At 38.2% G+C, this 26,865-nt stretch overlaps 2 protein-coding genes across 3 annotated transcripts; one reads left to right on the forward strand and one right to left on the reverse strand.

Moving 5' to 3' along the window:
* The first annotated feature begins 972 nt into the window (after nt 1-972).
* LOC112180272 (protein DMP3) lies at nt 973-2,159 on the forward strand. The gene has a single exon (XM_024318802.2). It carries the CDS (start codon nt 1,260-1,262, stop codon nt 1,929-1,931), a length of 672 nt encoding a protein of 223 aa, XP_024174570.1. The 5' UTR covers nt 973-1,259; the 3' UTR covers nt 1,932-2,159.
* Nucleotides 2,160-2,780: 621 nt separating this feature from the next.
* LOC112180271 (ion channel DMI1) lies at nt 2,781-17,926 on the reverse strand. 2 transcript variants are annotated; one of them, XM_024318799.2, is made up of 12 exons: nt 17,216-17,926; nt 16,529-16,597; nt 15,825-16,427; nt 14,021-14,203; nt 13,646-13,705; nt 13,367-13,570; nt 7,233-7,481; nt 6,066-6,167; nt 5,296-5,490; nt 4,959-5,051; nt 4,148-4,408; nt 2,781-3,477 (listed from the first exon to the last, which is right to left on the reverse strand). In XM_024318799.2, the coding sequence occupies exons 1-12, from the start codon at nt 17,681-17,683 to the stop codon at nt 3,259-3,261; spliced, it is 2,706 nt and encodes a 901-aa protein (XP_024174567.1). In that variant the 5' UTR covers nt 17,684-17,926; the 3' UTR covers nt 2,781-3,258. The 2 variants fall into 2 exon arrangements, with proteins under 2 accessions (XP_024174567.1, XP_024174569.1); XM_024318801.2 differs by having other exon boundaries at nt 3,259-3,477; nt 6,066-6,164.
* Between the last annotated feature and the right edge of the window lie 8,939 nt (nt 17,927-26,865).

Genomic DNA, 26,865 nt, shown 5'->3' on the forward strand with positions numbered 1-26,865 from the left:
TGTGTTTGTGGGTGAGTTGAGCAAAGAGCATGGGATTCTCGGAGGCTCTCTTACTCGTATGGTGATAACCATACTCTACTGTTACTTGACTAGCGGGGCTAGTCCGATTTTGTTTAACCAATGGGGCTAGTCTTATTTTCTTGAGCATCGGAGTTTCAGTCTTTTTACTTGGTTGTTTGTGACTAGCGGGGTTAGTCGGTTTTCTTTAGCTGAACATCATTCGATTTATTTTCCTTAATTGTTCCATGCATCGGGTTTTTAAAGGAATAAACGTGGGAAAGTATAAAATCCATTTTTCTTTACAGTTACTTGGTTTTGTCCACTCACGCTAATGTTTTTTTATCTACATTCCCCTGGATCCTTCGGTTTCAAATGCGCAGTCTGCAGAGTAGCTAGTTTGGCATAGTAGGATTCAAGGCATAGCATTTGCTGTTGTTGTATTTCTTATTGTAGGTTATTTATTGAACGTACTTGTATCTTGATTTCTTTTTCGTCTTTTAGACTGCTCTAATAACTTGTGTGACAAATGTTGTAAAGTTTGGGAGTTACACTTATGTATTTGGATTATGTTGTATTGTCGGATTTCAGTTGTTTATTGTGGAGTTGTTGTGATTTGGGGAGTAAGGTGGCTCCGGAAGAATAAGGATGGTTTATTAGAAGTGTGAATGTGTTTCTACAAGTTTTGGACAGTTCATTTTTAGAGGTGACTCTACTGAATTTTCAGTAGAGTTATTCTTAAGGTGGGCTCCACAAGGCCATCTCAGATTTTAGTGTGGAATTCGAGGCAGGTCCTGTCAAGCAAAATGCTGCTCAGCGAAAGTCTATACTCTAAAAGAAACAGATTAAAGTAAATTAATGACCAAGCAAGTTGAGTTGGAGAGAATATGCGTGGATAGCGTGCTGTAATTGACATCGTTAGTCTATTCTATATACTATTCAAATACAAAACGTTAAGCTATTAAACACACCCTTAAACACGCGCGAGAGGATTGAAGATGTCAAAAGCTTGACCTAACAGGAAACTCCATGGAAATGAGAAACAACAACCAACCTTCCTCTCATATATGTTTCGTCAACCTTAATCATTCACAAATTTACAGCTCTCTTTCATATCAATCTCCCTCTGTCTCTCTCTATAAATATAGTTGTTCCGGTCGGAGCATTATTCCACAACCAACCGTACGTTAATCCAAGCCATCTTTAGCTAGCTACCTCGATCGATCATTTGAATCACCATTGTAAGGGACAATTATCAAAACATGTCTCTGAGACCAACTAGAGCAGCGCCAATAGCATCCGTATCAGATTCAAGCAGCGACACAACCGAACCGGATGAAGATAGGCAACCTCTGCAGGTTCAGACTGATCAGGCTCAGGCTCAACCTTCCATATCCCAACGCGCCCTCTCTCAAACTCTAACGAGCACAGCCAACCTAGCCAACCTGCTCCCCACGGGCACCCTCCTGGCCTTCCAACTCCTCATACCAGTGTTCACCAACAACGGCTCCTGCGACGCCGCCACGCGTCCCATGACCTTGATCCTGCTCCTCCTCTTCGCCCTCTCCTGCTTCCTGGCCTCTTTCACCGACAGCGTCAAGGCCTCTAACGGACAGGTGTACTACGGCATAGCCACTCCCAAGGGCCTCTTTTTGTTCGACTACCCTGCCGCAGCAGGTCTTCCCGATTTAAGCAAGTACAAGCTGAGATTCATGGATTTGGTTCATGCCCTTCTGTCCTTCTTGGTGTTTGGTGCTGTGGCTTTCAGGGACAAGAACGTCTTGGGCTGCTTTTATCCCATGCCTGCTCACGAAACTCAGGAGGTTTTGGATATTGTTCCCGTTGGTATTGGCCTCCTTTGCAGTTTGCTCTTTGTCGTCTTCCCCACCACAAGACATGGCATTGGCTACCCACTCTCACCTGGCAAATCCTAATTTTCTTCCATATATATATATTTTTTAATAGAATTTCGTGTTTACCCTAATTTTCTTTCCATTTGTGTTTACCCTCTGCATGTTTCGCGTGCAAGGCTTGTTTAACTATTTCTTAGCCAGGTCAATGAGTTTAGGTAGTGGAACAAGTGTGCACGTAACATACATGTGGAATTGAATTGTCTGCCTCGGCAGCTGAATAAATTAATTACGTACATTATTATCTTTTCATTTTGATTCCTATAGCTTCTGGAACGCAATTCAGGTTGAAATTAAAAACAAATTATGCTCAGAGGTTAAAATGGGGTACTTCCTCATGTCAACATGACGTATCTGGATCCCAAGTCTGCCCTACTCGGTGCCTATAATTTGATACCTTTTCCAGTTGCTCTGTAGGCTTACTACTATTCCTTTTGTATCGGGATTAATAAAAAATATGTAATTTGTTCGCTCAAAGAGTCAGATTTTAAAAATGTGTAAGATTTCAGAAAAGCTCTAAATTTTAAATTAAGAAACTTCAAATCCACTTTCGCCTGATCGAGATCCATGAAATCTCTTTTTGAAACTTTCAATGACGTTCAAACTCTAGGATTGTGTTCCCAACAAACGGCATGTAGGGATTGCTCTGACTTGAGATGAATGATATACATATTTCTTTGATTCAAAAACAAACGGACAATTTTGGCAAATGAACATTCAGAGCAACAAAATTGCATTTAAAAATCGTCATGAAAGCTGCAGATTGTTGCCAATATTGAATGCATTACCTGTTGTCCGTATTCTGGCTGTACTGGGAGATGATCAGACCCATCTCGGCTTATGCAAAACCACGATCATCATTTTAACATACAATTTGCAATAAATGATATAATTCTCATATAGAATCAATTAGTTGTTACTTGTCACTATGATCCTAGTTTACAGGAATCTGTCGATACAACATGTTTATACTTCACTAGCTATCTTTTCATTCTTCAACTACAAGGATTCCTTACACGTTACACCATATAGGCAACTAAATACTCTGATTTTAAGTTACAGTGCAGATATTGATACAAATCCCTTTTGAGCACTATCTACCAAGAACTTGAGTTGGTGAGGACAGCATCTTCTTCAATATGAACAGGCACTGCACAATTCCAATTCTCTTCCTCCCTGAAATCAAACCATTTGTTTCCAGTATAGTAACCAATTACTTCCAGCATAGTAAGCCAAGCCAATGACTAAAGCCATGAATTCATTAAATTAGTTACTGCAACAAGTAGAGAGATGGTTTGGTAGGTGCAGATGCTACGCGTAGACCATTTTAGTACATGTGGAAAATGGCATTTCATTCACTTATGGAGATGACCACAAAAACATCATCGTGAGACCATTTCCGTACTGCTGATTTCAGTGATGGATTGATTACGGCCCGCTCTGCATTTGCAAGGCGATATCCAATCACAACTTCCCGCCTTTGACGACCCCTAAGCATTATATCATAAAAGCAGAGCTCTTCCTGGTCATATAAATAGAGTTCAGCCGGTTTTATGCACATCTCATTCCCCTGCATCCAACCACAATAATCCAAGCCTAGAGTTTCAGTTCTTAATTTCAACTACTTATCAAAACAGAAGCATAATCAACTATGAAAGCAGAAGCTACTTAAAAGAAAGAACAGCAGTAGCGCTATTGTCTACAACTAAAAGCTTAGAACAGAAATTTCAAGTAAACTGCTGGCTTTTTGTTAACACATTTATGCTTAACAAAGCTACTAGCTTAAAACCCTTCTACTGTTCTACACGACAAGAAACTCATAAAGTGCTGCTTAAATAGTGTAGGATGAGCATGTAGATGACTATATCATCTACAGTGTGCACCCTAGTGTTGACTTTATCTTTAAATTTATGCATAAACTATCTACCAATCCCTGAAATCGATTCCTTAAATTTAAATGTCATCATATTTTTCATGGCCAATATTTTAAACTTTGTTTTTCTCCAATGTGTATTAATTATAGAAATAACATTCATATTGGATGCCACTCAACCCTTGGAAGTGTGTTTTACTGTACATCTTTTAACGATAAACTCCTAAACCCTAAATCAATATTGATAACCTTTTTCTATTTAAAGCATAGAAATTCTTACACTGCACTGTTCCTTTTTTTCCTAATGCACATATAAACTATCACAGCATGTTCATATAACATAAATTCCTGAAAGACTGGAGAGTACCTCCTCCGCAAATAGCTCCTCAAGAACGCGATTGATTTGCTTATCTTCAGCCACCATTGCCAGTGCCATACTAACCAGTTCATTTGACAGCACATAATCACTGATTCTGGAAACAGAGACCAGGTTTCTAGTCCTAGAATCCAGAATTTCACTTATAATTATCGATTTGTCTGAAGCTTGCTGCATTTCACGAATCCAAGAGCTATGCGAAAATGCAGATAAGGAAGTTGACTTTGTTTCTTTGTAAGGAAGACGCTTTGACTGCAACCCAAAACCAAAGAAGCATCATTGTTTAGTAATCAAAACACGGTGATTCAACTTTATCAAATCTATGATAATGCTTCGACAGTTTTTTCTTGTGATTCACTAAGCAAGCGGGAGCGACAAATGCTTTTTATCAGTGATTAATTAAGCAAACAGGAGTGACAAACTTAGATATGATAAGATTAGAAGTGATAGGATAACCATTCACCACTTTTTATGACCTTTTGGCATGGAAGAGAAGATGCATTAGATGATCATACAGTAGCACATCACATTCAGGTGTAGGGGAAGAAAAAAAAACAAACAAACAAACTACTCTAGTAGAGTAAGGTTCAAAGGGAGATTCTTCAAGGGAACTTAATAATGAATCGTTTGCATCATTCCACCAACCGTGGTGTGGGCCAAAACATGGTGCCCCTTTCTAAAGGATTCCACTCTAAAACAAAGCAAGACATTATCACAGGTTTTGATAAGCAATTATGCAAGCCTTTTTTCTTTTCTTTTTTCGGGTGACACGTCTTCTATAGGATGCCGCAATTGAAGTTACCTGTATATCTCGTATAAGGAGAAGAGTGGCAAGGGATCTCGAGTCAGAATGCACAACAGAGTCCTCTAGTGATTCATCTGCAAGAATTAATATCTGTCGGCTTAGTTAGCTATCCGTTAAAAAATAGAGTCTACTAAGGAAACTTTCAAACAGACTCAATTTATGTTTACAGGTATAGCATTTTATTGAATTTGAATCTGTGTCAATGGTCAAGGAAACAAGTGGTTCATATTATATCAGTTCGTTTAACGATAACCAGTTATGCACAGTTACGGTCCAGCTGAAAACATTATGCAGGTCGTGACCAAATTCTGAAATATGAGGTTTTGATACATACAGAATCAAAAGTCTCCACGGGAAGACTCTCTAGATGCCGTCTTATCACAGCATTTCCTTCTTTGTGAACGAGTTTTATGTTCTCCAATCGCGAAATATCAAGTCCACCATCTGTAAGTTTCTTCTCTCTTTCTTTTTCTGGAACCTCATTGAACATCCAAAGTTCTGAACCTAGAGGCAAGAATGCCTCTAGAACCTGAAAAATGGTAAATCAACAAATCAAGTTAGAGTCGAAACCTGAGCTATGCGTGGATTCCAATTTTCCACTTAATGACCTTTTATTCCTCTTCCATTTTATCGTTTAATATTCACCAAGTTTGCTTTTGTTTTTATCCTGATACTACCACTCTCGACATCCAAAAGACCCAACCCTACCATAAATGAATGTGTGTGTGTGTGTGTGTGTGAGAGAGAGAGAGAGAGGCAAGTTTGTTTTTGTGTAATACTAAAAAGATAATGTAATATTAACATAAGTACTGTACAAAAAAATACATAACAGTTACCCCTCTCGACATGCAAAAGACCCAGCCCAACCATGAATGAATGTGTGTGTGTGTGTGAGAGAGAGAGAGAGAGAGGATTTCAGTGGAAGAATCATGCGTTTTGAGGAAACAGTTAGATACTTTCAGTATCAGGTTTGGAAATAGATTTTCTGTCACTCTGGGGATAGGTAACTTCTTGTGCATCCCACATAAACCAAAACAATTTTGTTCCTCAGGCATACCTTGACTAACACAGTGGAAAAAGAAAATATTGTATTAATTGAGTTACCAGTATCATATCGTCTATGTCACGACGCCAGCCACAGAACAATATCTTCTCAGGGTATTTGGGAGGTTCAACAGTGTTTGGACAAAGGCCAGCACATACCTGCTGAAAGGACAAAACAGGAGCTCAGGCATGTTCAGTAGGAAAATAAAAGCATATTCTCTTTACTTACACCTATAACGGACTAAAGGATAATGTAATGTTGAGATCATGCAGCAAATGAGTAGATAATTATAGATACACTATCAGTAATTACGGTTGGAAAACTATTGATCTCATGAGAAAGGAGAAAGTGAATTATAACAGTGACTACATGTTCACAGTCCATATATGATTTACTGACAACCAGAAACCTGTGCCGTAAATTTGACTAGCATGTGTATACTGAGTAATTATGACTGAGCAACATAGTGCATTAGAGCTACACAGGGACAGAATGAGAAAAGAAAGAAGCTATAGTTTAAAATATTAAATCCCAAATATTAATGGCAGCATAATAGCATCTCCAACCCTCCCATAAAAATTTCTCAATCAAACATGTTCCTTGCGTAACAATCGGCTGAGGAACTATGTAGTACTTTCATGTAACAATTGGCTACACCACAAAAGTTAACCTCCAACTAAACCCTTCAAACTTTACTATCCAGTCTTTGAACTTTATTATTTTACTATTTATGTTTTGTCACTCGCTTGCTGGGACCCAATGAACATTTCCTTTTGATTATAGGGATCCTCTATACACTACCTTTTATCATTTCTTCCCTAAAACAATCAATTTTCACTTTTCACTATACCTCTCCAAATGTTTTAAAACACGAGAAATAAAAACAAAAAACCAAAAAACCAAAAAAAAACAAAAAACACTACCATTAATGGCCGTGAACCACCACTACCCTAGTAACAGCCCACTATCTTCACCCACAACCACGCTGTCTCAGCAAGCCTACTATATGGTTACAACTCACCGAACCATTGCATGGATGTGAGTGGGCTGCCAAAAATTAACAATAAATTGTTCAACAGCTTCCCACCCAACAATAGCATGATTCCAGCTGAATCTTGCCAAACATCCTCACAATTTTGAGTCCTAGTTATATGGTTGCTACATAGACAAATATAGATATTTTACTTCATGATGGTTTGTTGCTACATAGAGAAAAGATCAATAACCTCGGGAAAGGCAGATGGAGCATAAGTGTCGTCATCTTCAGCTATAACAAGAACTTCATCCCCTTCTTTCATAACATATTTATCATCGGGATTTAAATTTATCTTTCCACCATCTGCGGCAACCTTGATTCCACAGGGAATTGCATCAGGAAATGAAATGAGCACATTTTCGAAACGAAGACCATCCAACTGAGGCCACCTTTTGATGTAAAACTCAGCATTCTCAAATCCCAATATATCCTCCCATATCTGACCAAAGAAAAATAATGCATTAGTAAAAATCTATATTCTTATTGGAGAAACTCTTTTACAAACTGTTTCTCAGAATTGCAAAACAGATATTATACAGTATAATGATTGAGAAACAGCAAGAGAAAGACTGATTACAAAAGTATTACCCACGTGTGGGTGTGCGTGTATATGTGCAACACTAACCTTGATGCAGTATAATCACTGCCTAGACACCAGGATCAACAAACTCTAAGGTATAGGGCTTTAACACACACAGGTTTTGTAGGGTAGAAAGTGAAAACTAAGAACTAGGATTCCCTCCCAGGTTTCTCACTCACACACAAGGCTTCACACCAACACTCCAATCTCTGGAAAACTCAGAAACTCTCTGAAATTTTTATTCATCACAACATATCTGGCCACTTGGCACTTACACTTATTTATATTTGAGCATATAGCTCATATTAACTAGCATTAAAGACTCTTTCATAGCTAGGGCTGTTACACTTCACAAAACTGAAGCATAAAAGACCTAATAAAGGAATTTAAACTCCTATCTGAAACTGAAGTAATAAAGAAACCTTAAAAATCCCAAACTGAAACTGACCCAAACTGAAACTGAAAGACACCTGCCTAGAGACTTCTAGACTGAAAGCAATTAATCAAACCATATGGAAAGGGAATGACTAGCTGCTCTCCTTTTCCATTTCTTTCGCTCATAAACCTTAAAAGGTTTGGCTATGATGTCCTCATCAATTCTCCCCGGCTGGGAAGAACTTGCCTCCGGTGAGATAAAGCTGTACTATCTTTCCAGAATATCTGGATCGATGCGCTGCAGCTCCTCCTTAGTTACCCAAGTGTTGTCAGAATCTGGTCTATCCTTCCATTTAATTAGGTACTTCTGGTAGCCACCTTGTCTTGTCAAAACAACTTGCTCATCCACAATGTTTTCCACCACATCTCTCTTAGGAACTTTAGAACGAGGCAAAGGTGGGGTGATTGGTGAAAATTCAGAAGAAAATGGCAACACAGGCACCATAGGTTCTCTATAGGGCAGTAAGTCTTCCACATTAAAAGTAGAACTGATTCCCATTTCTGGAGGGAGTTCTAACACATATGCATTGGTTCCAACCTTCTGCAATACTTTAAAAGGTCCAATGCTGCGAGCTTGTAACTTCTTTGCCTTCCCTTTAGAGAAACGTTCAGGTCTAACTCGAACCATGACAAAGTCTCCCACTGAAAATTCCTTGAATGCTTGATGTACATCAGCAGCCTTTTTATATTGCTCATTGCTCCTGTTAATCCGACGATTAATCTCAGCATGCAGCTCATGAATATGACTTGCAAATTCATTAGCTGACTGTGATGGCCTATGTGAAACCGTCATGGCAATGAGATCTATTGGAGCTCTGGGCTTGTGACCATAAACAGCTTCAAAGGGACTCATGCCTATAGTCCGGTTAACTGAATTATTATATGCAAACTCAGCAATAGGTAAAATTGAATCCCAAGACCTGATATGTTCACCAACCAAACTTCGCAGCAGATTTCCCAAACTTCTATTCACCACTTGCCCATCTGTTTGCAGATGGTAAGCAGATGAAAACTTGAGTTTGGTGCCCAACATGTGCCACAAAGTCTTCCAAAAATAACTCAAGAATCGAATGAACCCAGCACAAGGGCTAAGGCTCTCTCGGATGAACCCTTTTGCAAGAAGCTCACCAACCTGCCTTTTCAATTCTGCATGCTCGGTTGGATTCATCTGATAATGTGGTAAATTAGGTAATGTTGCTCCAGGGAACAGATCAATTGCATGTTGAATATCCCGGAGAGGAGGAAGTTCATTTGGAAGATCCTCGGCAAATATATCAGTAAACTGTTCAAGGATTGATTTCACATCCGAGGGCAACTCCAAACTAGTCAAAGGGTGAGATTCCTTTGCAATCAATATAAAAATAATAGAATCACCTGTTGTCTCCCTTGCAAAGTGTCTTGGACTGATGATATTAAGAGATTTTGATTGCTGCCCTCCTTTGCTAAGTGTCGATTGGGGGACTGATCTGGGCTGGATCGGGTTTAACTTGATGTGCTTTCCTTCATGGATAAAGGAACATGAGTTGGCACGGCCCGAAATGGTTACATCCAGATCATACAACCATGGTCTGCCCAAAAGAATGTGTCCCACGTCCATCGGCACCATATCACACCAAACAGTATCCTTGTAAGATGAAAACTGAATAGGAACTTGACATCGCTGTGTCACGGGAATGGAAGACTTGTCAATCCATGCCACATGATAAGGTTGAGGATGATCAGTAGCTGTCAAACCCAATTTAGATATGGTTTGAGGGGAGACAACATTGATGCAGCTTCCGTTGTCAATGATGACCTTATAACTTTTGTCTCCACACTTGACGTAAGTGTGAAAAATGTTTGTTCTCTGCCAATCTTCAGTACTCTTAGGTTGAGTCAAAGTGCATCTAACCACAGCCATTCTTGGTTGAACAATGTCTATAGGTTCTTCCATATCATCATCAGTAGCTGGAATTTCAGGCTCATAAACTTCTTCCTCCAATTCTCCTTGGACAGCAGCCTCTTCTTTTGTGCTTGCTGCAAACAAACTTCGAGTTTGCTCTTTTGTAGGGCATTGACCAGCATAGTGACCGTAACCTTGACATCTATAGCACCTTATAGATCCCCCTCCGCGCATACCAGATTGCAGTCCCATTCCTTTATCAGCTTTCACCATGGAACTGGCAGTACTAGAGCCATTAGAGAATGGAGACGGTTTTGTTTCAGAGGTGCTGGGACGAAAGTCAGGATTCCGCTGATCAACCCGCTTGTACACAGGGGTTGTAGGGGTCTTCAAGTAGCGCTCCAATTCCAGCACTAATTGATAAGCTCGCTCTAATGAATGTACATCATGAGGAATCAGCTCTCTTTGAAGTTCTGGACGAAGACCTGTTCTGAAACGAGCAAGAGTTACTGATGGGTCTTCGGTGATGTTACATCTCACCATAAATTCTTCAAACTTATCAATATAATCAGCAGCTGTCATGCTTCCTTGACGAAGAGATTGCCATTGGTCAAGCAAGCGTTCCTTGTAAGACAAAGGAACATACTTCTCCTTCAGCCTTTCTTTCATCTCATCCCAATGAGCAATAGGATCTTCACCATCTCTCGCAATTCGTCTTTCCACATTAGACCACCAATCTCGAGCCTTGCCCACCAACTTCATCTTTGCAAACCTTATCCTGCGATCTTCAGACAACTCATACCATTCAAAATAATGATCCATGTCTGATAACCAATCCAAGAAAACCTTTGCATTCAGCTGGCCATCAAAACTAGGAGCTTCAATCCTCATAGACTTCATTGCCTTTTCTTCAGGATCATGTCCATTTTGCCCACTGTTATGTGGAACATTTTGTCTGCGAACATTCCTTCTAGGTTGCATCCTTGGTCCCCCACGTACACTCTCTTCTTCATTGTAGATGGAAGCTTCAATCTCTGCCAAACGACGGTCAGAAGCAACGGCCTGATCTTGTATTCTGATCTCAAGATGACCAATTTGGGCAGCTAAACCTTCTATTGCTTTAGCCAAAGTTTCAAGGTCCATGGCTAAATGAAGTTTCTTTTGGCTGGAGCTAGGAGACAACAGAGCTTGTCCAGCTCTGATACCAAAACTGATGCAGTATAATCACTGCCTAGACACCAGGATCAACAAACTCTAAGGTATAGGGCTTTAACACACACAGGTTTTGTAGGGTAGAAAGTGAAAACTAAGAACTAGGATTCCCTCCCAGGTTTCCCACTCACACACAAGGCTTCACACCAACACTCCAATCTCTGGAAAACTCAGAAACTCTCTGAAATTTTTATTCATCACAACATATCTGGCCACTTGGCACTTACACTTATTTATATTTGAGCATATAGCTCATATTAACTAGCATTAAAGACTCTTTCATAGCTAGGGCTGTTACACTTCACAAAACTGAAGCATAAAAGACCTAATAAAGGAATTTAAACTCCTATCTGAAACTGAAGTAATAAAGAAACCTTAAAAATCCCAAACTGAAACTGACCCAAACTGAAACTGAAAGACACCTGCCTAGAGACTTCTAGACTGAAAGCAATTAATCAAACCATATGGAAAGGGAATGACTAGCTGCTCTCCTTTTCCATTTCTTTCGCTCATAAACCTTAAAAGGTTTGGCTATGATGTCCTCATCAAACCTAGTTTCATATCGCATGGGATATGTAGTATATGCTTACATAAGAACCCTATCCTTGAAACCAGTGTTAAAGGAAAAATTCCACCGACTTCAATGCCCAACTATATACAAACAACGTATATATGTGACAGGAACAGCGAAGAGCCCTTTATCCATCCCAATTTGCTAAAAAGTCAAATGGAAACTTTATATCCATTTCATTATCATCATACCAGTTCAGTGTTTATCAAATATTGAGTAGGACTGCAATTCAATGTCTAAATGGCTTTCAATTTGGGTAAGGTTTGCATTGATGATACTTGAATGAAGAGTCAAAAAGTAGACAGTTTTAATCATTCAAGTACAATGAGTGGAACCTAGAAGACATCAAGAGTGGGAATATCTCAATGGAATCCTAATCATCTCTAATGTTATTTTTCTGTGATAAGTCAGAAATTATATTTCTTTATGAAGACTAATTCTGCAAAGGAGAAAACTGGGGATGCCTATTAAATAAACCATCCCGCTAAAAGTATGATGAGAAATACCATAAGACTGTTCTCAGAACTGCCTTCCTTAAAAAGTATCTTTTTTTTTTTTAATCAAATCAATAACTTACAGTAGATGAAACTTTAACATTACATCAAAGATGACCGGAAAAGATGCCAAATTCAACAGCACAGCAAAAGCAACAGGCCGAAAAGCACAAACCCACAATAATAAAGTGGACAAATGCCGCACTAAAAACTAAATTAAGCATGATCCCTACCCAAGCCCACAGAACCACAACAACCAAAACTCTAGAAGAATTTATAAACCTAAACCATGACTACCACCACAAACTGAAGCCTTACCAGCATAGAACCCACCACATCTCACCAACCAAGAAGAAACTGCAGATTGAGCGCATAATATTGAACCCAACAAACTCTTAAACACACAAGGATCAGACAAAGATCACCAAAAGCAAGTAGGCATATAAGAGTGAAATTCTTCAAATCGGGGAAACTTCAAAGAGGGTTTTGGGGGAAGGGTTGGACTCACTGAGAAGGAAAAAGATGTGACAAGGGATCAGATAAAGTCAGCACGAGGGACTTGGTATTCACTACAAAAGACTTAACAAAAGGAGAAAGGAATAGGAAAATAGCAGAAAGGAGAGTAGGGGAAGCTTCCCCACTCTGTACTTGGTGCTACGTGAGTAGGGTTTCTTTTCTTTTGTTTGAAAGTAGAGAACCGACTAAAGATTTACTTCTCTTTGGTATACAATATTTCTATTTTTCTTGGTCTTAGTTTTGAGTGAGAATGAGAGATGAGGCCTTGCTTCAAAGTTTGGCTATAAGAATTAACATTTAATACGAGATAATCATAACTAGCTGAGAAATGCATAGCAAAGTCCAATAATAACATCCAACTAGTATAAAGTAACAAAGCAAAATATTTAAGTCTTAGCTTTCATCCATGGCACAAAAAATAGGCCCCACTGGGCCAGCGTATTCAAACCCTACGCCATTCAGCATGTGGTCATACCACTGAACTCTATTTCACTATGCAAGTTTATTTAAATAGGAACAAAATCACATATATACAACTCAGCGAAAACAAACTTTTTACCTACAGTTAAATCTACTCTTATTAGTCATCACTGCAATTATCAGGTCCTTTAAGAAGTATAGCTAACAAGAATACCTGCGCAAGACCAGGCTGTAGAGCACACTGTATCATTAACCGCCCAATCACATCATGTGCTACTACTGTTTCAATGAGTTCTCCTCCAACAAGCTTCACAAGAGGCTCATTATCCAGGTCACTCATCTCTACAACAACATGTCCCCTCAAACCCTCTTTCACCCCAGTGAGGCTTAGAACAACCCTCAGAGCACGTGCATCACTCTGAAATATAAAAACCTCATGTGACTAAAGTTTTGCATGGGGTAATGTAAGAGGGCATTTGAAATAGGAATTAACCTGATCTGCATTTTCATCAGATGCCAATACAATGATAGCACGCGCCTTCGAAACTGAGACCTGGAATAAGAAAACAAAGCTAATCTGAACAGCAAAATATAGTATCTAGAGATCAAATCGAGAAAAAGAAAATGAAAAGGAAAGAATTGAGAAAAACAGATAGAGGGAGAGAGAGAGAGAAACGGAGGAACAAAAATGAGAAAGAAAAAATAGGAGGCATTTTTGACAACCATTGAAAAATGATGTTCCAATAGAAATGTCTACAAGTAGTTGGAAGAATGGGCATAGATAAAACTGGACACTCCAACAAGACTAGAAACAGAAGTAGACGTAGTAGGGGTAAATGAGCATAATATCAAAGCTACCCTAATGTACCTTCTTTAGGTCAGCAAGTATAAGAGGACTGCCACTTCTGCATATAACAGACGTACCCATGAAATCAAATTCAAGTTTTGCAATATCTATCTCCATTTCCTCCTTGTCTCTTTCAGCAAGTACAACAACAACAACACCACCAACACTCTTGTTTGCTATAGCAAGCTGCTTGAGAAGCGAACCCTGCAGAAAAGTAAGTTTTAGTTTCCACTTTTACTTTTATGTATGAGTCCTTACTTTTTTATGACTACACTAAGCAGAAGAAAAGAACAATCAAGGGAATTTTATGATAACATGCTAATGGAAGATAAATATAGGATTGCAAAGTTGTCTGTTAAACCAGGTAAAATAAATACAGATCTGAAACAACATAGAACTTATAGGCTAAAAATCACATATGGTCACTCAACTATGACAAATTCAACACTTTGGTCACTCAACTTTCAAAAACATCACTTTAGTCACTAAACTTAATCACCGTCTTTCACTTTAGTCACTATCGTTAAATTTACTGTTATAGCCATTAAAGATGGGGCACTTTTGTCAAATCAGTAATAAATATTTTTCAAAACTGTATCCGATATTGAACAACAATTATAAAAACTTAATAATTTGTAGAAATCCTAATTCTCTAAACTGGAGGAAAGCTAATATGAAACTTATCTCAAATCTCAGTCATCTTGTTTGAATAGCCACTCATTTCTTCTCTCCCTTTGAATATCTTAATCTCAATTTGTTTATTTCTTTTTCTTCCTTTTTTGGCCGGATAATGAAATAAGACGGGATATATAAAAGAAAAAAGAAAAAAAAGAATTACAAAATAGATTTGTCTCCAGATTGATCTTCCTCAGCACTTTGATCTGGGCATGAATGTGGGATTTTTGGTCAACCAACATTGGTTTTGGAAATAAGTACAGGGAATTTGATACATAATTTTCAGTGTTAGTGGTTTGAAATTCTGATTACAGGGTTGCCGCTGCAGAAACCAACGCCATCCTTCACGCTGTTTGCCAAGCTTTCAGATCAGCAACTTGATTCACTTGCTTTCTTCGAGATCCAGGACCAAGCCAACGGTGTGCTTTCATTTTGGTTTTGGTTGAAGTTTTGGATGATTGGGTATATAATCTGGTGGGAATAATCAATGATCAATTGATAATTGCATACCAGGGGTTATGGAAAGTGCGTCCAAGCGCACAGTGAGAGAAGAGAATGAGAGAAGAGAGAGAGAGAGAGAGAGAGAGAGAGTAGAAAAAAGAATTGGAGAAATTTGATTTTTTTTTATTTTTAGCAATTTGACAAAAATATCCATGAGAAAATGTATATCCAAGAAATTTTAAGGGAGAAATTAGATAAGTGACTAAGGTGAAAGTTAGTGTTTAAGTTGAGTGCCTAAACTAAAGTGATGATATCGAAAATATAGTGACCAATGTGTGGAACGAAGCAAAGTTGAGGTGACTCAAGTTGTCATTTTTCCTAACTTATAAGCAGTCCCCAGCTATAACTACTGGACTCACATAATATATTACTTCAAAGACAAACTCCAAAAACATGTTACAGAAGATTGAAATGTCATTACAATTACTCGTTATTTTCATGTACAGAGCTAATTTCATGCTTCGACACAATGCAGGTAACGCCAAAAAGGTATATATATGATCACATTCCAAATCTACAAAGAAAGTGCACACCTACAACAAGCAAAAAGTTTGAAGTAGAAGCTGGATCAATATATCACTTGAAGACGAGTACCAATGAATAATTTGATAAGAGGAAGTGTATCCAATTTAAAGATGCTCAAGCTTACCAGTTTATCACTCCATCCAAGAACGAGTATGTGGTTCCTTTCAATGACTTCACTCTTCCCTTTCCTTAGTGAGTCAACCTTCTCTGATATAGCATCAGAAACAAGCCCAAGCATCATCGCAAATATAAGCATGCCTCCTGAACTAATAGAGACAGAAACTATCCTTGGCCCAATGCCCTCTGTATCAGCATGGTTTCCAGAATCAGCAACAAAAGTCCATGAAAGCCAAAGAGCTTCAGCAAAGCTATTTTTATTGACTGCATACAATGCCAGTCCACCAAACCCTATTAGTAATATTGTTGCAAAGAGAAGTGCAAGTAGTTTAGCATATGGATATACAGAAAAGCACACATCCACTATATAGGCTATCCTCTTCTTCAAGGAAACCCCCTCTTTGTTATTCTTGTTTTTTGAGAGGATTGTCAAATGGGAAAAATAATCAAGATGTTTGTACAGCACAAATGGCATGGCCAGTGTAAAGACCACAGAATACAAAACAAGAGTTCTTTCAGCATTAGGAAAACGCAAAATTGTTGGATTCTTCTCAGACAGTGAAGCCTCAATATTGTCATCTGTACCAACATTTTTACTGATACAACATTCCTGAAAACATCACAATGTAGTATTAGGATAACGTAATATAGCACATCAAAAGAAGAATCAAATGGTAAAAACTTAGAAGTTGTTGGAAACATGAGACATACCTCAAGTTTTGCAATTCTTTGCCGCAGATAAACTGCATAAGGTACAGATAATATACAAATGAAAGTGAGCTGCAAGAACAGAAATTAAATGCAAATGATCAAAGAAAGGCAAATAAACTACTTATAAATTTACATTTCTATCTGCTTCACGAAAATCCAGTAAATTCGCTCACAATTGAGCCAATAAACGACTCAAAAATATGACAATGGCAGTTAATCTTATTGTATAATGTAGACATGGTTCTCATAGTTCCTAATATTCAACCCTAAATACATTCCATGCCAGTGTTTTTTCATTTTCAGTTATTTCATCTTACAAACTGTTGCAGACAAAACCGAAAGCACAACTGCAGCAAGGACAAATACACAATCATATGACCTTTCAAGTTTCTAGGATGAGTTACAATTACATCAGAAACTATTGGGGTGATAACGAACTAGTATGGTATTAAGAGTGTGAATAAGATTTGAAAGGATAACATATATTGACCAAAAGTTGCTGCAAGTAAGACTTTTAAGGATAATTCGAGGTGAAAATGAAGGCATAAAGTCCAGGGAAACCATTTCTTTTGTGATTGTAAATAGGCCCAAAATTATATTCAAGTATTCTTTTTCAACAGACAAACAGAACTAAGAGGTCCAAATCAGCCATGAAATGAAGCTAAAGAAAATAGGGAATGGGCTTACCAAAAATAATAGCAACAAAGAAGGTTTCAAATCTCGAGCCCGGGTCCTGGAACTCGGGCGAGTCAACTCGCTCGTTGAAGGTGCTTCACGCCCGGGCTGGGGCACCAACTTAATTTTCTTCCTCTCAGCAGCAGCTTCGGCGGCCCCCGCAAGCTGAGAAGCGGTGGATGCATCGGAGGCGTGTTTCTTGCTGCTTCGTTTGGAAGGATTCTGTGGAAGCACAAAGGACGGAAAGACCCAGTCACGGTCAGAGAAGTCGCGGTGGTCCGCCGCAGTAGTCGACGCGTGGCGATCGGGCCGGGGCCAGTTGTGGGAGGAAGGAATGGTGGAGATGCGTCGAACGGCTGGGAACAGTGGGCCCGGGAAGATTGGGGTTGCATCGTCGCCGCTTATAGTCCGTGATTTCTTCAGCTGCGGTGGGCTTTCCGGCTTGTCGGGTTTCGACGACTCTTCATTGCGGTCAAGCATACTTCTTTCTGTTTCTCACACAAAGTGAGCTGAAACACAGTCGCTGTTTTCTCAAAAAAAAAAAAACACAGTCGCTGTTCTTAACGTTACTCCCCTTTCCAGCTCGACAGGTGTACATGTTACGACCTGGCATTTTGGGCCGAAATGTACCGAGACAACTGGGTTCAAACCAAACCACACGTCTCCGATCCGAATGCTTTGATGACCAAAATTTCCATACCGAACCGCAATCCCAATCCAGTGGGTCTCGGTTTTGGTGCTTTTCTTCCTTTTTTTTTTTTTATGATATCAAAAGAGACGGAAATAATACACAAAACTTCTACATACTCCCTCTCCCAACTAATTCAGATTGAACGCTCGGGCGCTAAAAGTGACAGAACCAGACCCAAGTTTCACCCCGAAATCCGGATACGAGCCTGCGGGACCCATTTAAAGGAAATTCTGACGAAAAATCGGCAAAACCTCCCCTAATATGAGCTACCCAAATATTTCACAAAACCTGGACATGTTTAAAACTAAACTCACACACAAAGATACATCCCAATATTTACATTCCAAGAGCATATATTACATTCCGAAAGTACGAATTCCATCACAACCTCCTTATGATAAACATCAACTCAAACAAAAGCATTCTCCAATTTTAAAAGGGTTATCAGAGCAACACTAATAGCTAAGCCGATATCATACAAGGTAGGTTAAGTAATAACCTACAGACAAAACGGAAGCGCTGATTCCAAAGTCTCTAGTTCCTAGACGCAATCTCGGCCAATCTGAAATTTGGGCATTTGAAAACGAAGGGCCCAGGGGAATACATATAAAATCCATTAGAGTGAGTGGACAAAACTGAAATAAAATCTGAAACAATTAATGGAATGCTTCCCCATTTCTCTTTTCAACAAAACCAACATGCAGCGAGATTCCACACTATTTCCAACTCAATCCTTTTCAAGAAAACTAATTTGATGATTAGGAAGGACTGCTTCCTAATCATCTCATGCCATCTGGGAAGGACTGCCACCCAGATGACGCATCGGAAGGGACTGCCAACCCGAATAGGGGGCGGTGGGTAGATGGGACTGCCAACTAGCCACAGGTAGTAGAAGGGACTACCAACTAACTACCTCATGTCATCTGGAAGGGACTTGATGCAGCTAAAAGTAAGCACATAATTTAACCCTGAAATGTCATTAGTAGTAAAAGTAAGTAGGGATCGTTCTATTCCGGGGATTGAGGGTACACCTGTCATTGTCAAACAATTAAACAATTAAAATTAAAACAAAGTATAATATTCACAAAGATATTCACAACTATAAACATTGTACACGAAAAGGGGAGATTTTGTTTTTGGTTTTTCGAAAATAAAACTAAGTTAACAAAACAATTAAAATGCAGAAACATAAAAATACGAATGGAATGAGAGAACAAAGATCAAAATCGAAACATATGATTAAAATTGACTCAAACCCTAATATTGTTCATCTAAGTCATGAGAAAGGAGTTGATCATGTGAAACATTCGAAAGCAAATGAATTCCCATTTTTTTACTTTTCAATGCTAATTAACCTAAGCGAAAGCACCTAGATTAATCCTATCAAATATGCAATCAAACCCTAGAAAGCTAGTCAATCATGTCATGTTTAACGCATTATACATAGAGAAAGGCTATTAACTCAAGTGTACAACTTAGTATGGAAAAGTCCACCTAATTGCAATCCTCGTTAATTAAATTCGATCTTTGTACAAAACCTTTACTACTTTGATTCAACTTTACACAAAACGAAAAGTCGATTTCATGTTCTTAAACCTAGCACCAATTATATCGAAACCCTAAGTGTTTGCAACCACATAAGATTAAAATACAAAAGTTATCTATAACGCAAATTTAATTAAACAAACCCACATAAGCAACTCTCGAATCACAATAATATGAATCTGAAAATTCTCAATTAATCATAAAAATTCCAGAAATTAATATTTGTTCAAACACATATGTCAACTAGTTCATAACCAACGAAATTCAAAGCAAAGGTTACAAAGGAGAATCGGATTACACCGTGAGATGGGGATGGTGATGAACGATTGATGTGGTGGTCTCTTGAATCTCGAAAGCAAGCTTCAAGGTTGGAGATGGATGATGGATGCTCACGGCTATGCTTCTTCTCCCTTGGCCTTGCTTGAACTCGTGGAGATGACTAGAGGATGGAGAAACTCACGGCTATGCTAAGAAGATTTTCTGATTTTTTTCTAAAGTGTAAATTGTATGGGGGGGAGGAACCCTTGACGTTGAGAAATGGGGAGTTTTATATAGGAGCATGGCTAGGGTTGACAAAGCAATCAGAATTTTCCACATAGCTTCAACCAATGATAATTCGCCAAGTAAGCTTGTGATGTGGTCCAACCAATCATAGAATGCCAAGTAAGCCTTGTGATGTGTTCCAACCAATCATAATTCTCTAAAATACCTCCCTAATATTTAATTGCCGAATTTCCTTGAAATTATTCTGATTTTCTTCATGAATTTCGGCCAACATTCCTTTAGGGAATTTAGGGATGAATCTAGACGCCTTTTTAGCTTTTCCTTGGTGCACACATATTTTCCTTCCAAAAATATCTCCCTTGAATCTCTCTTGGCATCATCTCCTTGATTATTTCTGATTTTCACGTTGGCAATCACACCAAATTATTCCTCCAACAATATTTCTTTCCATAAAAGTCTCCCAAGAAAATCTCTCCTTAAAATCCTCAATCAATCATCTTCAATTCCCACATTGTCACCTTGTTTTTCCTTAAGTATTACACGGCAAATTTAATCCCCAAGGAAAATATATTTTCCTTTTTTTAAAAAAATTCTTCCTTGATTCTCTCCTTGCCATGTCATCTTCATGAAACTTCTCGTTCCATTTATGAACTCAATTCTGCTTATTTATTCCAAAAACCTGAAAATAGAAGCTTTCTAAAATAAGAAATGGAAACTTTCTTAAACTAAAATGGAAACTTTCTAAAAATGGAAAATAGAAACTACAAAACGGAAACTTTCTACAATTAGGAACTTTCCCATTCGAAGAATGGAAACTTTCCTAAATAGAGTTTTATTAAGGAAATAACGCAGAAAATATAGGGAAATAACAGTTAAAATGTTGCAATAAAATGCTCCTATCAGGACTGCCAACCAGATGATGCATCGGTTGGGACTGCCAACAGGGCTGTAGTCTGGAAGGGACTGCCAACCAGACTATTACCTAGAAGGGACTGCCAACTAGGTAAGATAAGCATGCGCCAAGATAGCCTCCTTGCCAACTGCTTTCTATAATTCCATTTCTTTCATGAACCATATTTACTCACATAGTATTCCATTAAAAACGTAATACCATGTTGCATGCATTATTTAAATAAAATAAAAGTCCACTCACTAGTGAGTCTCGCAGCTAATCCTGCTGCCTGCCCGTGTCCTCCTCTCTCGAGGGCTCAGTATGTCATGTAATAATTGGGCATGATATAGATTAACCTCGCAAAGGAAAATAATTAAAGAATTAAAACTCATTCCCTTGAAAAATAATGCTTGTTATTCACAAAATTTCCTCTAAACTTCCCCCTCTTCAATTTATGATTCAGATTCTCAAATTCAGAATTCATCAACAAAACAACATCCTCGCTAACTCTCTAATCTTCACAAGGATCGTCTCGATAACTCCTTTAATTCAATTTCAAATCCTTAATCACAATTATCCACCAAAATAACATAATTTCCTTTTCTAAAATCTCCATATTCTTTCTTAATTTTTCCTTTCAATTCACAATCTCAACTCCAAAATCCTCAACAAAGTAAAACAATTCCGCAATATTACTATTAGCATTTAGTCAAGAGATTCAACTAATAACCATTATAAAACATAAAATTCCAAACATCCCAACATCTACTTTCCAAGAAATTTTCAACAAAATAACCTCAAGTCTAAAAAAATGCTAATTGAGGATTCCCAACATCAAGTATGATTTAACAACACATAACAAAGCAGTTTAAATAGTCTAACAGAGTCTCAACACGCCACCACCAGTGGCGGCGCGTGGTTTCAAGCACCATCACACCAAACCCCATATCCGGCCAACTTATCTAGCCCAAACGAATCACCACAGCAAACCCAACAATCTTTATACCTGCAATAACAGCTAAAACTAAGCAGAAGTGGTTGGAATTTCACTCCAAAATCGGAAAAACCGGATGGCTACTGTTCATCACCACTATTCATCATCACTACCACTTCCTTCAGCCAAAACAAGCTACAAGAAGGTTGGAAATGTGTTTAACACTTCACAGAGAACCAAAATCACAAGGATTTCCGGCCGAAGACCGCCGGAAATCGAAAACCCAACCGAAAATTCCCAAGACCCGATCGACAGTCCTCCCCAAATTAGTTCCAAAACAAGGCTACCCAACGTAAATCACGTACCTGAGATGAAAGAGAATGAGGAGAGGAAGCTTCGATGGCCGGGGACGAGTCCAACAAGGTCCGGCTGCGATGATTCGCTGGTAATTGGGTCCGGTTCGTAGAGAAGAGAAAAGAAAAAGGGGGGATGGTTGGAGGTCGGGCTCTGTCCCAATTTTCACTCTCTCTCCTCTTATTTACCCATTTCCCCTTATAGAAACCAATAATTAAAATAAAGGAACAGTAACTTTAAACTTTAAATAACAACTTTCCCGTAAAAACTCCGATCTATACAAACTGCGTGTCCACGAACTCAATTTTTCGTAACCTACGACGTACTCAAGGAACATTCCAACGTAACAAACAATTAGAAAGTCAACTCTTCGGTCAAAACCGGTAAAAATGTAACTCATAAAGATTTTAAGGTACGGGGCCTTACAAAAAGTTAGCGCACAATTTAACCCTGAAAATGTCATCGTTAGTATATGGTAAATAGGGATAGTTCTAACCGGGGATTGAGGGTACATCTGTCATTGTAAAACAAATAAAGAATATAAGGTATAATATTTACAAAAATAAAACAAAGATATATACAAAATAATAAAATAAGGGGGTTTTAACATTAGGGTTTCGAAAATTAAACTAAACAAAATAAAGAAAATATAAAAACACACGTACAAGAATGAAACATAAGAAACAAAGATCAAACCAATTCCATACAATCAAATTTGATTCAACCATACAATTGTTCATCTAAGTCATGAGAAAGAAGTTGATCATATAAAACATTTGAAGCAAATGATTTCCCATATTTTACTTTCTTTTACTAATTAATCTAAATGAAAGCACCTAGATTAATCCTATTAAACATGCAATCAAAGTCTAGAAATCTAGCTAATCAAGACATGTTCAACACAAGAAGCATAGAGAAAGGTTATCAACTTAAGTGCACGACCTAGTATGAAAAAGTTCATCTATTTGCAATCATTTTCAATTAAATTCGACCTTTGTCCAAAGCCTTTACTACTTCAGATTCAAGTTCACAAAACTATTAGGTGAATCATAAACTTAAATCTAGCATCAATTATATACAAACCCTAGATGTTTCGAACCATATAAGATAAACACATAAAAGATATCAATCAAGCAAATTTAATTGAACAATCTCACATAAGAAACTATAGAATCACAATCATAGGAATCGAAAACTTCATTCAATCATAAGAATTTGGATTTAAACTTTATTCAAGCATTGTTGTCAACTAGAAACAATTCCAACGAAAATCAAACAAGGTTACAAAGAAAGAGGGCGAATTACACCGTGAGATGGAGATGGGGATGGAGGCTTGACGTTGGATTCTTGAATCTTGGAAGCAAGTCTTCAAGGTGGATGATGGATGATGATGCTCACAGCTCCTTCTTCCTTGCTTGAAAACCGTGGAGCTTGCACTAGAGGATGGAGAGAGCTTTGACGTTTATTGTGAATTTTCTGAATGGGAGGAAGTGTCAAACATCAAGCCTAGGGGGGAAGTATATATAGGGGACGTGAACTTGGTCTCCAAACTTCATGAATCTTCTTTTATTTTCCCAAAGATTTATTTAATAATTTTACATAGCTTCGACCAATGACGTAGCGCCATGTCAGCTTTGTTGTGTCACCCAACCAATCAAAAGCCTTCAAAATAAGTCCCTAATATATTGTTGCCGAAATATATATATATATATATATATGGATTTAATCTGATTTTCTTCTTCATTTTCGGCCAAATATCAAGGAATGAAACTAGACAATGAATTTGGACACATTTTGAACCTTTTCTCCCTTAAAACTCTCCATGACCTTATCTTTAACGTCTCCCCTTGATTTTCTCTTGATTTTCATGAAAAAATGCAGATTTTATTCCTTATTTTCGTCCAAAATATATTGAGGGGATTTAGGAACGAATCTGGACTTGTTTTGAGCTTTTTCTTGTTGCACGATCCCTTGAAACTCTCCCTATAATATTTCCAACGTTTTTCCTTGATTTCTTCTTGATTTTTCACATTATCTTCATGATTTCTCATGGAAAAATCATATTTAATTCCCAAAAATATCTCCATTACGTCAAACAACCCAAAATCACTTGGGCTTTTCACCATTTTGCCGAAATCCACATTAATCTTGAAGAGTCTTGGGCTTCCATGTGTCATATCCAATCCATAAGGTCTCCTAGTGCCTCCAGGACTCTTCTCTCAACATCATTTTTCTTCATTATTTCAACCATACTTCCTGGTTGGCTTAGGAGTCTTGCTTTGACAAATTTTCCTTTTCTGAACATGGTTTCCTGGTTGAAACAGGATTTCCTGGCTGGACCAGGAAAACTTCATATCCTCATTTCAGCTCATTTTTGCAGCCCTTGTGCATTGTCTCAGCTCTCTCCAACGTTCCCTAGCTTTTCTTTCTCCTTTTGAGCTCATTTCAGCTCATTTATTCCAAGGACTTGAAAATAGAAACTATTACTAAAAATAGAAACTTTCTAAAAATCAGAAATGGAAATTTTCCTAAACTAAAATGGAAACTTTCTAAAAATAGGAAATAGAAACTTTCCTAAAACAAAAGGATTTATTTAAGGAAATAACTAAGTAAATATGAGGAAATAACCGTTAAAACGTCGCATTAAAATGCTCCTATCAGCTGTTATAGCTTCCGCATTATAAAAGCATCGGTCATTTATCTTGTATTCTATCTTTTTGTACGCCTGTACATTAAATTGCTCTGATAACTCATGAGATTAATATTTAAGTTTAGAATTGGTTTGTGAACTGGGAGATGTTGTGATTTAGGGAGAATGGTGGCTCCAGAAGTTTAAGGGTGGATTATTTTAGAAGTGTAAATGTCTTTCCACAGGTTTTTAGGTAGTCCACTTTTAGAGGGAGTTCCGCCAAATTTTTTGGTAGAATTTCTTCTAAGGTGGGCCCCGTAGGGCCACTTTCTATTTTAAGGTGAAATCCGAGGTAGGTCCTGTCAGTGTGGATCATTCTTGAAGACTTGGAGACTAAGTTGACATCCTCCTATAAATAGGAGCATCATTAACAAACCACAACAGACCACTTCACACACCTCTCTCCCATTCTTTTCTAAACATCAGAAAATTCTCTCCATCCTCTAGTTTCAAGTCTCTGCGTCTTCAAGCAAAGAGAAGAAGAGAAGAAGAAGCTTTGGAGCCTTGCTATCCAAGATCCAAGACCAACGTCTCAAGCCTTCCACCATTCATCCTTCACGGTGTAATTCTATCTTTTTCCTTGTAACATTTTCAGGTTTTCTTTGTTTGATTTCGTATGAACTTGATTTCTAGTTGACATAAATAATTAGGGCAAAGTTTAAAGCCCATTTATATGTTTTGAAATAAAATTGCGATTTCTTTATGTTGATTTATATGTTGCTTATGTGAGATTGCTTGATTGATTTTGGATTACAGAAAACTTTTATATGTATGTGTTCTTTGGTGGCCAACTTAGGATATATGCATGTAATTGGAGCTAGATTTAAGTAGTGAAGGCTTTGGACAAAAGTCGAAATCAATTCAGGAGGATTGCAAATAGATGAACTTTTTCATACTAGGTTGTGCACTTTGGTTGATGATAGGAGCAAAAAGTGCGACGATATTAATGAGTATATGCCCCATTTTAGCCTTGTTTCTCTCTTAGTTTCGTGTTTTGAGTCATCGAGTCGTTTTCAGAGTCTTGTACTCACTACTAAAAAGAATTGCAATTGCTTCGGTTTTTTACTTCGGCAACAATTGTCGTCGCAATAGAGACCCTATTGGTACGGAAAATGTTCCGTCGCGATTAAGCCTAGTTATTTGCGACAGAAAATATTTGTCGTAGTAACTTTGTATTCAATTGCGACGGATTTTTATCTTGCCGTCGTAAAATACATTTGTCTTCTACCAAAAAAAAAAAAAGGAGGAAAGAAGACTTGGCAACACATAAACGACACCGTATTACTCTTGGCGCTAATCCAAATAATCTTCCCTCTTTTTTTTTGGGCAAAATTTCCTACTAACAAAACAGCCGTAGTTCTTTTTCCCTCTTTTTCCCAAAGTCCCAAACACAACCGCTCTCGATCTCTCTCTCTCTTGCCCAGTACCTCACCACTCTCTCTCTCGCCCAAAGTCCCAAACTGGAAATTTCTCAGCTCCGGAACCTCACCGTTCTGGCCGTTATGAACATTCCGATGGCCCAATCTTCTTCTCGCCGTCAGCTTACAGGTGACTCTTTGATTTTTAGCTTTCTGTGTAATTTGGCTCTTGGTTGTATTCATGTTCTGATTTTGGGTATGTATGGGATAGAAAAAAAAACTTGAGGAGGTAGCTTGAGGAGGGAGGAGCCCCCAAAATTCTAACTTTGAAATCGGAGGACTCCTAAATAAGGGCGGATCCAAGTACACCCTTGGGAGGACACAAGCCCACCCGAAGTCCCAGACAACAAAACATGAGAACCCCTGAGTCCCCGACGAAGACTCTCACACTCCATCTCAGTCTCTCACATACTATACTACTCTAAGAGATCAAACCTTAGATGGTAGATCCATAGTTTTATCTTCTACTCTTCTTCTTGAATTTGGGGCAATCAATCAATTCAATGTAAGTATGATTTCAATTTTGTTCAATTTAATCCATTCAATTGGTGCAAATTTTAGGGTTAAAGATTAATGTCGAATTCAATTTCGTGGGTTTTGATTTAGCAGTGTATTGAGGATTGTTCTGTGTGCCA

Source organism: Rosa chinensis, chromosome 7 (assembly GCF_002994745.2).
Source record: "Rosa chinensis cultivar Old Blush chromosome 7, RchiOBHm-V2, whole genome shotgun sequence".
NCBI classification, from domain to species: Eukaryota; Viridiplantae; Streptophyta; class Magnoliopsida; order Rosales; family Rosaceae; genus Rosa; species Rosa chinensis.